The sequence below is a fragment of the Culex quinquefasciatus genome, chromosome 3 (genome assembly GCF_015732765.1).
Source record: "Culex quinquefasciatus strain JHB chromosome 3, VPISU_Cqui_1.0_pri_paternal, whole genome shotgun sequence".
In the NCBI taxonomy this organism is placed as follows: Eukaryota; Metazoa; Arthropoda; class Insecta; order Diptera; family Culicidae; genus Culex; species Culex quinquefasciatus.
In genome coordinates, this window is record NC_051863.1 from 23434086 (window position 1) to 23449100 (window position 15015).

A 15015-nucleotide genomic window follows, 5' to 3' on the forward strand; every position below is an offset into this window, starting at 1 on the left:
GCGGATCCACGGTGGTAATTTTATTGCTCACACACACACACGCACACATTGAAAGACACAGTTTGTGCACTAAATTGGGAGGAATTCTGTTAAAGATGCAAGGACAGTCACCGGACCAGAATGATTTGGGGCAATGGGCTTGGGAACACATTTATAGAATATTGGCCACACCCGGAGTGGCAATTGCCCTGGGGAAGGTTCTACCGGGGGGGACATTAATCGAACCATACGACTTGGGGCAATATGGGTATCAAAATTCATGGTTTTTTAAACTGGTAATGCAAATGGCCATTTTAACCGGATTGGCCACACCCGGAGTGGTCAGTGCCCTGGGAAAGGTTCTACCAGGGGGACATTAATCGAACCATACGACTTGGGCCAATATGGGTATCAAAATTCATGGTTTTTTAAACTGGTAATGAAAATGGCCATTTTGACCGGATTGGCCACACCCGGAGTGGCCAGTGCCCTCGGGAAGGTTCTACCGGGGGGACATTAATCGTACCATACGACTTGGGGCAATATGGGTATCAAAATTCATGGTTTTTGAAACTGGTAATGAAAATGGCCATTTTGACCGGATTGGCCACACCCGGAGTGGCCAGTGCCCTCGGGAAGGTTCTACCGGGGGGACATTAATCGTACCATACGACTTGGGGCAATATGGGTATCAAAATTCATGATTTTTGAAACTGTTAATGAAAATGGCCATTTTGACCGGATTGGCCACACCCGGAGTGGCAATTGCCCTCTGGAAGGTTCTACCGGGGGGACATTAATCGAACTATTCGACTTGGGGCAATATGGGTACCAAAATTCATGGTTTTTGATACTGGACATGAAAATTACCATTTTGATTGGACATTTTCCGAACCATACTTGTTTTGGCAATTTATTTCCACAGAGGTGCCAAAGATTGAAAACATTTTATAGGAATAAATTATTTAGGATTAAATACATAGGCAATGTTTAAAAAATATAAAATAAAATAGAATATTTTTTAGGAGTTTTGTACAAAGTTCTTTGTCCTATTGGTCATGTAGAACATAACCACCTGCACCTTTTTTTGTAGATTTTATTGAATATAGACAAATAAAATAACTCAACTCTGTTGTTTCATTTATTTCAACAAGAATCGTATCAATTGTGAAACCGACGACGGTCGTCGGTGGAACCGTGTTGAGTTGGTAATTTCTTGAAGTGTCTGGAATAAAGATGCCAAGTTGCCGATCGCTAAGGACTTTGACGAACACGTGAACAAATACACAACATTCCGTTCCCGGGAAGAGTCCTCATCACCGTCAACCGGCGATTGAATTTCCACCGGGCTCATGGTAGTACCGGTGATGGAGGTCGTCACGGGACTAACGGAGGTCAAAGACTGACCGGTGATGAGGGTGGCAACGGTAAGGACAACATCGGGGGAATCCACTTCTGATGGGTCTCGTTGAACATGCCCAGCTGTTTGGCGGCAGTGGTGACGAAGAAACCAGACCAAATAAATAGGACAATTTTTGCCGAAATATGTGGCCCGTGGGAAGAATTGGAATCGAGGATACGTTTCAGCAAACGCAGCATCCAGGTGTGTCTCAATGCGCCGCTTCCGGCTGGGCCAGCTTCGATATCGTCCCTAGTCCCGCGCTGGCACTTATCTGCTCGACCTGCTTTTCGAGGACGCAAATTTTTGCGCCAACCACAACAACAAACACGCGCAGTGTCAAACTGTCAAATCAAATGTAATGTAAGGAGAGGTGGCGTTGTTTTGACCGTAAACAATCGTTAATGTATTTAATTCCTGCCGTTAATTAATTAAATAATTTAATTTCTTACTATTGTCGCGCCCCTCGAATTTTACCTAAAATTTATATGTATTTTGTTAAAAACCTTATAAACTTAGTTAACTAAATATAAACATTGATTTTTTTTTCTTACAAACTATATCAGCTACTTTAGTGATGGTACATTTAACGTACAAATAAAGTTTGAACATCTTAAATATGATTTTAACAAGAAAAACTATGACTATCAAAGTCACCCCGGAATTAAAACCAAGAATTTTTAACGTAACTATTTTTCTAAACACTATTGAAAAAACTTTTTTCCAAAATAGTGCATGGACTTTGTGTGGCCTACCCCAGTACATGTTTTAAAAATAATAATCTTGAGAAAAACCTTACCTGTTGGAAAATATTCTAAAAACAAATTGAAATCCTATCAAAGTCACCCCGGTTTACGATACCCCGTTGGTTGGTCAAAGTCAAACTATTTAAAAAGTGACGAACTGTCACTTTTTATACGGCGCTATAGTGTGCGTGACAAACAAACGTTTGATAGTGTGTGTGTGTGTGAACTCCGTGTAAAAGGGGTGTCAAACTAAAAAGTGACCCCGTTCGTTTGACAACAGTTGGTGTCAAACTATCGGAGTTTGAGTGTAGAATAAATATAATGCAAAACAAAATAAATTACAAGACAACAATTTTTCGATGGATCACGAAGTGAATTTTTCGAAATCGATTCAAAATCAATTTTAAACCCTTTGCGGTCATTGTACTCAGAAAAAATAAGCTTTATCGTTGTGAACAATAATATATCAAGTTTAAGGGGTTACATACATGTAAATCGGCAAAAATGTCAGAGGTCGGTTTGAGCACACAAGTAAACTTTTTCAAAATCTGTTTTCAGGGCATTAAAATATACATTTTTATCTTTTAACAAAACAAATTTGAAGACATTTGGTTGTATCATTGCTGAAATATAGCTATTTGAAGTTAGCAGTTTCAGACAACGGGTACCACGATATCTCAACATTGCTTCGACCAAATCGGCTCAAAATTTTGGTAAAGACTCGTTAAACCGGTCTCGTGTGCATGACGAAGGCCGATTTTCAAAAAGTTTATTTTAAAAAAGATAAAAATATTTTTCAGTTTTTCATATAAAAAATCACCAGTTTTTGATTTTTTTATTTTTGAAAATTCAAAATTTAAAAATCGGGTTTCGTCATGCAAACGGGACATGTCTTGGGAGTCTTCACCCAGAATTTCAGCCAATTTGGTCAATCCCATCTCGAGATATCGTGGCACCCGTAAATCAACTTGGTGTTCAGAGAACAACGCTCAGAAAGTTAGACCACGTTAGACAGTTGGCTTTGCGCATGGCAAAATTCTGAGCTTATATCGTCTCTAACTCATTTAAATCATGAAATATCTTCATGAAACTTTCAGGAGTGATTGAAAATCATCTTTTAAGTGGATTTAATAAATTTTCTGTAATATGAAATTTTGTGATTTTCTACATGTATGTAACCCCTTAAGCATCATTTTAGGACCAAATTGTCCACGAAGGATGGTTCCATTGAAAAATACAAATATTTAAACAAAAAAACCAAAAATAAAAAAATATTAAAATTAAAATCTACGAATTTGTAGATAAACATTAAATATGAAAAATATATTTTTCAAATACAGCCAAACTTGATTATTTGAATAAGTCTCGAGTATCCAAAGTTCAACTTTCCGAAGGTTTGTATCGGACTTCCGATAATCGAATCATGACCGAACAAATTTTCGTGTATTTTTATTTTCATATTTTAAACATCAAATTTGAGTATTGCAACCGCATTTTAGTCATATTTCAGGCCTTTATAAAATAAATGCATTTTTTTATACGTTTTCACCGTCATTTTGGCCGCCATCTTGGATTTAAAAATTCTAAGCCATTTAAGAGTAGTTTATGAATCATACTTACGCTCGAGCATAAAAAATAAGACAACGATTTTTTTTATCGATTATCCGACTTCAATTTTTCCGAGTCATTCGGATAATCGAGTCCAGACCTTGGTCCAGACTGTATTCAAATTTGGAAAATTGAAGACGGATTAAGTAACGTTTTAACACCTAAACTCCCAAGCTTAAGAAAAAGGGGGAATTCCCATAAAAAATCTCAAACTTGGGAGTTTAAGTGTTAAAGATATGCTGAAAACTGCAAGAAATTTGGTTTGAAACCGAGCGAACGCCATCATCCAATTCAACTTTGAGTGAGGTTTGAGATATCGGCTAATGCCATATAACCGGTATTGTAAAAATATGTTTCATATTTAAAAAAATTATACAAAATAATCATGTGTCACTACCGTGTTTTAGTCAAGTATTTATAAAATTTGCAATAAGGTGATAACATTGGCTTCTTTGAATTCAGAAAACCTTAAACAACCGACTCAGATAACGAGAGCTGTTGCTATAAATTAAGCGATCAGTACACATTCAAGCCCAGTTGCGATCGCCATCATGCAAAGCGTTGACTACACGGTAGAAGCACTGGCCAGCAGCCCTATCAGTCAGCTGGGCGAAGGTCCAATCTGGGACGAAGGGACGCAAAGTCTGTACTACGTGGACATCCACGAAGGATCGATTCACCGGTATGATTATCAGCAGGGGAAAACGTTCAGCGCTACCATTGGTACGGCGTTTGAGGGATTTGATTGAAGAACCTAAGGATTTGTTTTGATTCCTTTAACAGACCATCTTCCACCACCAATTTCCTTCGTCTTCCTGGTTGAAGGACGTCCCGATCAATTCGTTCTGGGAACTGGAGATTCCCTTTCGTTGATCAGCTGGGATGGTCGTTCGGCAAAGGGCACGTTCGTGCAGAAAGTCGCCGCCCTGGGTCAACGTTCCGTGCGGTTTAACGACGGCAAAGTTGACCAGCGGGGTCGCCTGTACACGGGAACAATCTAATCTAATCTAATCTAATCTAATCTAATCTAACCCTAGCGCAGCCAGTCTTTCGAGGGCATCCTGGAGAATGCCTTAGGTTGATTGACGCCTAGCATCTTCTTGTCATTATCAACATTTGCAGTGCGTCATTGCATTAGAATGCATTGAAACAACACAAACGTTAAAGCGGCCAGGCCAACTGCGTAAAGTTTACCGCAAAGATGATTCGTTGAATTGGATTGAGTTTGAGCACGAGTGTTCAAACAGCAATACATTTCTGAATCTACAGGGGAGGAAGAAACGTGGGGATCCCCCGCTCACGTTCCTGTTTGTTTTGGCAATTTATCGTTGGGAGCACCATGCTAAGAAGTTTTGGTGCTCCGGGACCCTCGTGGATGGGACATAGTATTTCCACAAATGCCCTGGACACTATTTGCCATGGTTATAGCGCCACAACTCGCTCTCGCCTGTACACGGGAACAATGCTGCGCGAAGAACTTGGCGACGTGTTCCGGCAAGCCAAGGGTACGCTGTACCGGTTTGAGGGCCGGATCGGTGGATCGTTTTACGAGCAGAAGCATGGCATCGCCATTTCCAACGGAATCACGTGGGATGCGTCCGGGGGGAAGTTTTACTATGTTGATTCCAGCGCCCTGGACGTGAAGGAGTTCAACGTGGACGGGGAGGGAAATTTGGCTGATGAGCGGGTGTTGATCGATTTTAGCGTTCAAGGTGGACGCAATCCTGGATACGTTGGGGACGGGATGACCAGCGATTTGGATGGGAATCTGTACGTGGCTTGCTGGTGTGGATCGCGCGTTTTGAAGATCGACGTGCGAGCTGCGAGAATTGTGAAGGAAATTTGGCTTCCGGTGCCGCAAATCACTTCGGTAGCGTTTGGAGGACCTCAGCTAGACGAACTGTTTGTAACGACTGCTGCGACGAACATGTACAGCAGTTCCAAGATCGAGGGACTTGATCATAAGCAGCCTCCGGGATCGGGTGCGCTATTCAGAGTGACTGGTTTGGGTGTTAAAGGTAGAGGATCACCCAAATTTGTACTGAAAGATTGATCCAAATAAAGAGTTACAGCTCAATTCCACTTGACAGTACTTCTTTCTAGCTTAATCAGTCCATTCTCTTCCGTTCTACTAACTAAACCACACGATCTGCAGACACCGCGCATGAACTCGCTGAACCTGTATGCAAGCCACCACCACAACACGGCCAAGGTCACAAGCTGATCTTTACCAGAGCTGTTAAGGCTGAATCAATTAACTAGACGATCGATCGATCGGACGCATGCTGATCAGTCTAGCTCTAGCCGGCCACCAAGTCGCATCGACTAACAGCTGTGTTTTAAATTTGTGCTGTTCAAAACGGTGCAACGTTTTGCCAGTGTTGGTGCTATTAATCATCGTCGTATTCGGTGAGAGTCGCGCGTTCTTCTCTTTGGAGCTGAAACAGTGGAAGTCACGAAAAAAACGACGATGCTGATATTAGTCGTATCGTGTCTGCTGGCCGTGGCGGTGAATTTAAGTGTAGGTTGAGCTTGTCTCGTTTTGCTTTGTGTTGTTATTGCACTGTTGTTTCAATCTTTTAGAGATAAGCCCTTCGAGCAAAAGTTCACTTTGAACTGAGATAATTGCTTAAAAACAGGTAAAAAAGTGCATCGTTTTAGAGGTCAGCTGGAACATTAATGAGAAAAGAGACTAGTGTATGAGTGCATGCCGAAGAGGAAAAGAAATTGAATAATAGGTACAATCTAAATAACATTCAGACGTTGTTGATGTACGCGACAGACGGTTATATATGAGACTGCTCGCTCCAATCATTTTGATGAACTGATACAATTGTTTGTGCTAGGATTATTTGATAAGAATAAAAATATTGGATTTGACCTGTAAATTGTTTCAAAAATCACTGTACTTAAAAATAAATATTGGCAAATACATTCAATTCAATTCAATTTATTTTGTCAGTAAATAATCAATTTGCAATTCCGTATTTCTTATAACCTAATAGAGTTTTGGAGTTCCTTTCAACTATGGTTTACACTATAATTCATTTTGATGTAATTGGATATTCTAACAATGGATTTGGCAAGAGAAGGAAAAATTTAAAAAAAAAACCTTCTAGATTTGCTAAGGAAAAGGATAGAAATAGAAAAGCTTAAAACTAAATCACAGTATGTTTTGTCTATTGACGTCGAAAAACTTCGCTGCACAAGGCAGCTTATCCGTTGTAGATGTACTTCATCATCAGCTCACTGAGAGCTTGGAATTGTTCTGCCTTGTTTCGACAGGCACGAAAGCGCGTGAGCATCTCTCCAGCAAGGGCGAAAAACTCAGGAAGCGTGAAGAGATCATCACCGGTAACATCAGCTTGTCCCGGGGAGAACCGCCCCAGTAGCGGCTACTCTAGCGTACGAACCTCCCCAACCGGGAGGGAACGCTAAGTTGGTCGATGGAGCCGCTCCGCCGCCAGCTGCTGCAGCGGTCGAGCTCGAAGTCTTCGGAGGTTGGCGGGACGCTGGCGCTTCTTCTTGTCCTGCTCCTCGATGAACTTTTTCCGCGCGGCACAGCCACGGAAATTCGCCGTGTGGTTTCCACCACAATTGGCGCACTTGACACGTGCTTTGTGCTGCTGGGCGTTTTCCCAGTTGGTCTTTCCGCGGAAGACTGCACCTTTCGGTGAAGTGGGTCTCACCGCACTTTACACACCGGGGTGGAGATTGCAGTTTCTTGAGCCGTGTCCGAATTTCTGACAGCGGTGGCATTGGGCTGCGTCGGCCGGATTCTTCGTGTAGAATCGCCACGTCACAAAGAAGCCGTCCAGTGCTTTGATCCGCCGTAGGTCCTGGATTTTGACGGACCCGCGATCGTACAGGAGGTACAAGGTGTACGTACCTGTCACCGTAGACGATTTTGAGAGCACCTTTATCTCTCGAGGCTTAACCTTGACGCCCGTCAGGTGTTCTTCCAGGTCGGAGATCGGGCGGTCCGGATATCCCTGAAGGACGATCTTCACTGGGACCTTCTCTGCAGGATCAAATGTGAAGAATTTGAAGTTTCGCAACTTCAACTTCTTCACCACCAAGTCGAAATGCAGCTTCTTGTGTGTAATGACTTGCACAGAAGTTTTGCTAATTTTGAGACAATATTGGAGTCCCTCAAGCAACTCGTCAACATCGTCAGCCAACGTATCCAAAACAAAAATTGAGGTGGTCGTCGTTCCTTCGGAGAGTTACCATTTTCTGCTTTCTTGCTTGCGCGCAAGTTCATCATCGTCATCGTCGTCGCTAGCACTGCTGCAGTCACTGGCGGTGTTGTTTTCTTCTCCACCAGCATCTCAAATTCGTTGCTGGTGGGAACGTTGGAAGTGGTTGTCGTCGTAGTGCTGGTGGACTGCTGCTGCTGCTGCTGCTGGCCGGAAGTGCTTCCGGATGCCCGGGTCGATTGTCTCGTCCGTACCGGGGACTCACGTGGACGGTATGACACGTGTAAAAATGAAGGATCGGTGACGTCACCGGGCACGCTCCCGTGCGCGATGGCGGTCGATGCGGCATTGTTGTGTTTACCTTCTGCACTCTGCCGGTAGATGAACTTCGCGGGTTTTTCGAGGCCGCACTCGAACTGCCTCGGCCACGGCTGGCCCTTGGCATGCTGGAGGAGCAAACTCGCGGGTAATCACGGTAAATTACGGCGAAAAAATCGAAAAGTCTGAAGAGCTCCGAACACTTGACTGTTGCTGGCTGGTGTTGCCAGTCCCGATGATTTGGCAAATACAAAAATACTAAAATACTAAAATACTAAAAACAAAAATACAAAAATAAAAAATTCAAAAATACAAAAACACAAATATTCAAAAATACAAAACTACAAAAATACAAAAATAAAAAAATACAAAAATAAAAAAATACCAAAATACCAAAATACAAAAATACAAAAATTCAAAAATACAAAAGTACAAAAATACAAAAATACAAAAATACAAAAATAAAAAAATGAAAAAATACAAAAATACAAAAATACAAAAAAAAATACAAAGATACAAAAATACAAAAATACAGAAATACAAAATACAAAAATACAAAAATACAAAAATACAAAATAACAAAATACAAAAATACAAAAATACAAAATACAAAATACAAAATACAAAATACAAAAGTACAAAAAGTACAAAATACAAAAATATAAAATACAAAAATACAAAAATACAAAAATACAAAATACAAAATTCAAAAATACAAAATACAAAAATACAAAATACAAAAATACAAAAATACAAAAATACAAAATACAAAAATACAAAATACAAAATACAAAAATACAAAAATACAAAAATACAAAAATACAAAATACAAAATACAAAAATAAAAAATACAAAAATACAAAATACAAAATACAAAATACAAAAATACAAAAATACAAAAATACAAAATACAAAACAAAACAAAATACAAAAATACCAAAATACCAAAATACAAATACAAAAATTCAAAATACAAAAATACAAAAATACAAAAATTCAAAATACAAAAATACAAAATACAAAATACAAAAATACAAAATACAAAAGTACAAAATACAAAATCCAAAATCCAAAGTACAAAATACAAAAATACAAAAATACAAAATACAAAAGTACAAAAATACAAAATACAAAAATACAAAATACAAAATAAAAATGAAAAATACAAAATACAAAAATACAAAGATACAAAAATACAAAATACAAAAATACAAAAATACAAAATACAAAAATACAAATACAAAAATACAAACTACAAAATACAAAATACAAAATACAAAAATACAAAAATACAAAAATACAAAAAACAAAAATACAAAATTACAAAAATACAAAAATACAAAAATACAAAAAGTACAAAAAGTACAAAAATACAAAAATATAAAAATACAAAAATACAAAAAATACAAAAATACAAAAATACAAAAATACAAAAATACAAAAATACAAAAATACAAAAATACAAAAATACAAAAATACAAAAAAATAAAAAAATACAAAAAATACAAAATACAAAAATACAAAATACAAAAATACAAAAATACAAAATACAAAAATACAAAAATACAAAAATACAAAATACAAAAATACAAAATACAAAAATACAAAATACAAAAATACAAAATACAAAATACAAAAAATAAAAATACAAAAATACAAAGTACAAAATACAAAATACAAAAATACAAAAATACAAAAATACAAAATATAAAATACAAAATACAAAAATACAAAAATACAAAATAAAAATACAAAATACAAAATACAAAAATACAAAAGTACAAAATACAAAATATAAAAATACAAAAATACAAAAATACAAAATACAAAATACAAAAATACAAAAATACAAAAATACAAAAATACAAAAATACAAAAATACAAAATACAAAATACAAAATACAAAATACAAAATACAAAAATACAAAATACAAAATACAAAATACAAAATACAAAAATACAAAATATAAAAATACAAAATACAAAATTCAAAAATACAAAAATACAAAAATACAAAAATACAAAAATACAAAAATACAAAAATACAAAATACAAAAATACAAAATACAAAATACAAAATACAAAAATATAAAAAAACAAAAATACAAAAATACAAAAATACAAAAATACAAAAATACAAAAATACAAAAATACAAAAATACAAAAATACAAAAATACAAAAATACAAAAATACAAAAATACAAAAATACAAAAATACAAAAATACAAAAGTACAAAAATACAAAAAACACAAAAATTCAGTTTCAGGTTTAAGTGTTCAGTTTTTAGTTAAGTTTAAATCTTAAAAAGTAGCTATGTTGACTTACAGACCTATAGGTCAAGTCAACTGACTGAATCAATAAATGAGGCTCATTTTTCCCCCTAGATGGCTGATCTTAAAGTCGAACAGCTTCCTGGCCCTCTGGCCGTGCTCGGCGAGGGTCCCACGTGGGACGCGGACACCCAGAGCCTGTACTACGTTGACATCATGGGTTCCGCTATCCTGCGGTACGATCGTGCGGAGAACAAAACCTATCGTGCTACAATCGGTACTAAAATAAGCTTAAATTTGAAAGATTTTTTCGTGAACTTTTAAAATTACGACCTTCCAGACGGCCTCTCGGACATCTCCATGATCATTCAAGTCCGCAACAAGTCGGACCAGTTTGTGCTGGGAACGCGAAACACCCTGTCGCTGGTCAGCTGGGACGGCCGTACGGAGAAGGCCAGCTTTGTGAAAACCGCCGGTGATCTGGGCGAGTCGCAGAAGCACGTGCGCTTCAACGATGGCAAGGTCGACCCGCAGGGCCGTCTGTACGCCGGAACGATGCGTTTGGAGACGCTCGGAGATATCTTTGACCAGAAGGAGGGCAAGTTCTACCGCTTCGAGGGCAAAGTTGGGGGAGAATTTTACGAGCAGAAGCGCGACATTAGCGTTTCGAACGGTCTCACGTGGGACGAGCAGACGGGCAAGTTTTACTACATCGATTCGGCCGCTCTGGACGTGAAGCAGTTCGATGTGGACGAGGGCGGTAATCTGCAGAATGAAACCGTACTGTATGACATCCGGGTTGACGGCAAGAACCCGGGATTCGTGTGCGACGGAATGACGAGCGACGCCGAGGGGAATCTGTACGTGGCCACGTGGGGAGGCTCGAAACTGTTGAAGATCAATCCAAAGTGAGTTGCTCAATCAAAAATATCCTTAAAATCACGATCGAGCAAAAATCAACTCTTTTCAGAACGAAGCAGCTCGTCCAGGAAATCCCGATTCCGGCGAAACAGGTGACATCGGCCTCGTTTGGCGGGCCGCAACTGGACGAACTTTACGTGACCACGGCGCACACCAACAACCAGGACGCACCGGCCGGAGCGCTGTTCAAAGTGACCGGACTGGGCGTTAAGGGCAAAGAAATGTACAAAATGGTGCTGAAGGATTGAAAAACTCAATTATTTTTTAAAATTGCACATTTTTGGTATAATTTACTGGGATATTTAATAAAGTTCTTTGTATCAATATTTGATTTAATAATTTATTATTGCTAGTAATGTTTCTCTTAGATCAACAATTCTCACATAAATGTTTTAAAATTTATAAATTTTAAGAAAAAATAAATAAGCCAAATTCATACTTTCAAATTCTCGCTCAAAAATCATCTAAAAATCCTACTTTGCAAAGAAAAAAAGCTGTGTTTTGCATGCAAGATAAATTAAGAGAAAACAAATGGTTTTCTAATTGTCATCTCGTCTGTAATTTATTATCATCTTTTCTGAATTTTTTTTTCGCAGTTCCTTTTCAAATTTATTAATTTCTTAGAATTTAATGAAATGTTTTTATTATTACACTCAAGCCCCGATGGTTTGACACCAACTGTTGTCAAACGAACGGGGTCACTTTTTAGTTTGACACCCCTTTTACACGGAGCTCACATCATACACTGCCAAACCCACATTGACTGGGCAGCCCGCCGGCGGTTCGCTGGCGGACCGCCAAACCGCTCTGGCGATCCGCCAGCGTTTGATTTGGCGGACCACGGGCGACCCGCAGGCGGATAAAATTTGCAACAATTTGGCGCACGATCAGTTTTTTTATCGTGACGTTGGTCCGCCAGCGACTCGCCCCGGGGTCGCCCAGGTTTGCCTTGAAATGTTTCACCCGCCGTTCATCCGCCCTACATACGCCGTTTTGTATGGTTCAACCGCCCCTATAGGATGGTCCGCCAGCGGGTCGCCCTCGATACGCCTTCCATAGAAAGTTCATCCGCCTAAAAAGCCCCAACCGCCGTGGCTCGCCCTCGACCCGCCTTTCATATACGGTTCGTCCGCCCCTGTAAGATGGTCCGCCAGTGGCTCGCCCCGATCCACCCCCTATATAAAGTTCATCCGCCCAAAAGCCCCAACCGCCTTGGCTCGCCCTTGATGCGCCTTTCATATACGGTTCAGCCGCCCTTGTAGGTTGGTCCGCCAGCGGGTCGCCCTCGATACGCCTCCCATATAAAATTCATCCGCCCAAAAGCCCCAACCGCTTGGCTCGCCCTTGATGCGCCTCTCATATACGGTTCAGCCGCCCCTGTAGGTTGGTTCGCCAGCGGGTCGCCCTTGATACGCCCCCCATATAAAATTCATCCGCCCAAAAAGCCCCAACCGCCTTGACTCGCCCTTGATGCGCCTTTCATATACGGTTCAGCCGCCCCTGTAGGTTGGTTCGCAAGCGAGTCGCCCTTGATACGCCCCCCATATAAAATTCATCCGCCCAAAAAGCCCCAACCGCCTTGGCTCGCCCTTGATGCGCCTCTCATATACGGTTCAGCCGCCCCTGTAGGTTGGTCCGCCAGCGGGTCGCCCCTGATCCGCCCCCTATAAAGTTCATCCGCCCAAAAGCCCCAACCGCTTTGGCTCGCCCTTGATGCGCTCTCATATACGGTTCAGCCGCCCCTGTAGGTTGGTTCGCCAGCGGGTCGCCCTGATACGCCCCCATATAAAATTCATCCGCCCAAAAGCCCCAACCGCCTTGACTCGCCCTTGATGCGCCTTTCATATACGGTTCAGCCGCCCCTGTAGGTTGGTTCGCCAGCGAGTCGCCCTTGATACGCCCCCCATATAAAATTCATCCGCCCAAAAAGCCCCAACCGCCTTGGCTCGCCCTTGATGCGCCTCTCATATACGGTTCAGCCGCCCCTATAGGTTGGTCCGTCAGCGGCTCGCCCCCGATCCGCCCCCTATATAAAGTTCATCCGCCCAAAATGCCCCAACCGCCTTGGCCCGCCCTCGATTCGCCATTCATACATATTTCATCAGCCCAAGCAGAATACCCGTTCAGGTTCCTTCAGGATTCTGATAGTGTTTTTTTAAGTTCATCTAAAACTGAAAAAAACACATAGTGCCTTATATAGAAATGCAGATCTTTGTAGATTCTTGTGTGCTGAAATTTAGAAATAAAACAAAAAATATGAAAAAAAAACATAATTTTCAACATAATGTTGTTCTCAATACATCTTACGTGCGTTGTTAGTTCACTGAGGTGAAATGATGAAAAAAATAAAGAAACAAAATAATATATTGATAAGCAAACTTGTTGCGAAGATTTTCCATTTCCTGCAAATAAAAATAATTCTTTAACTAATTCTTAAAAACTAAATTATTTAAAATGTTCATGTATTATTGGTACTTACATATAAACAGTCAACGTATTGAATGTTAACAATTCATACTCTAATCTAATCAAACACAAGCGCAGCTAATCCGAAGAAAGTATCCTAGTAGATTACACCCCATGCCCTTTCTTGTCATTCAATTTGATCATATATTGTATGGGGGAATGGTAGATATGAATATAAAAATAAATCTTACAGTGAAAAGATAAATACAAATAAGCAGTAATTTTAAAGATGATTCCAGGAAGCTGCAAAAAAACAACTATAATTAAACAGACAAATGCTTCAGATGGTTCCATTGCTGAAAGAAAAGGAATAGGATAAGGAAGGATATAAACATTTAAATAAATCATCTAGTGAATAGATAAATGTAGGCATTATAATTGAAGAAGATTCCCGGAAGCTGGAACAAGATAATTATATTTTAAAGAAAAAAATTTCAGATGGTTCCATTGCTATTTCAGTAATCGTCGTTAGTTCATGAAATTTAATCATATATGGTATGGAGGAATGGTAGAAAAAAGGACAAGGAATAGGAATGATATAAACATTCAAATAAATCAAATGAAGAATAGATAAATACATATAAGCAGTTCATTTATAAATGATCCAGGAAGCTGTAAAAATTAAACACATTTTAAATGATATTGTTGCCGCTGAACTGATAATTGAAAATAATTGAAATTACTTCCTACCCACGTCCTGCATCATGCACACCTAAAAACGTCAAACAAAACAAAGACAAAAATCGCTTCTGCACCACTAATTGCCTCCACTGCTGGCACTGAACCCGCAACCTTTGGAGTGTTAACATTCACACAAAAACATTAACATTAATTGAGTAAACATTGGCACAAAATCCGCTTTGTAAATGCCACCTCGATACTCTTCAAGAGGTTTCCTGGGAAAGATATACTTTTACCAAAATGTACGCCAAATTTCCATACAAACATACAAAAAGAATAAATCAAATCATAACAACAATGAAACATATCAAATTCTAAGTATTCCAAATGATTGCACATCTGCCAACAATATTTATAAGGGTGTCACATAAATTACACCAACAATAACGATTATTCTTGCAAAACAACCTTCAATCACTATTTCAAA

The 15015-nt window shown here is 39.3% G+C and overlaps 1 protein-coding gene across 1 annotated transcript; it reads left to right on the forward strand.

Moving 5' to 3' along the window:
- The first annotated feature begins 4259 nt into the window (after window positions 1-4259).
- Window positions 4260-11772, forward strand: LOC6039325. The gene is made up of 8 exons (XM_038260689.1): window positions 4260-4455; window positions 4516-4708; window positions 5176-5779; window positions 5888-5944; window positions 6146-6253; window positions 10635-10797; window positions 10861-11428; window positions 11491-11772. Exons 1-8 carry the CDS (start codon window positions 4284-4286, stop codon window positions 11687-11689), a joined length of 2064 nt encoding a protein of 687 aa, XP_038116617.1. The 5' UTR covers window positions 4260-4283; the 3' UTR covers window positions 11690-11772.
- The last annotated feature ends 3243 nt before the right edge of the window (window positions 11773-15015 follow it).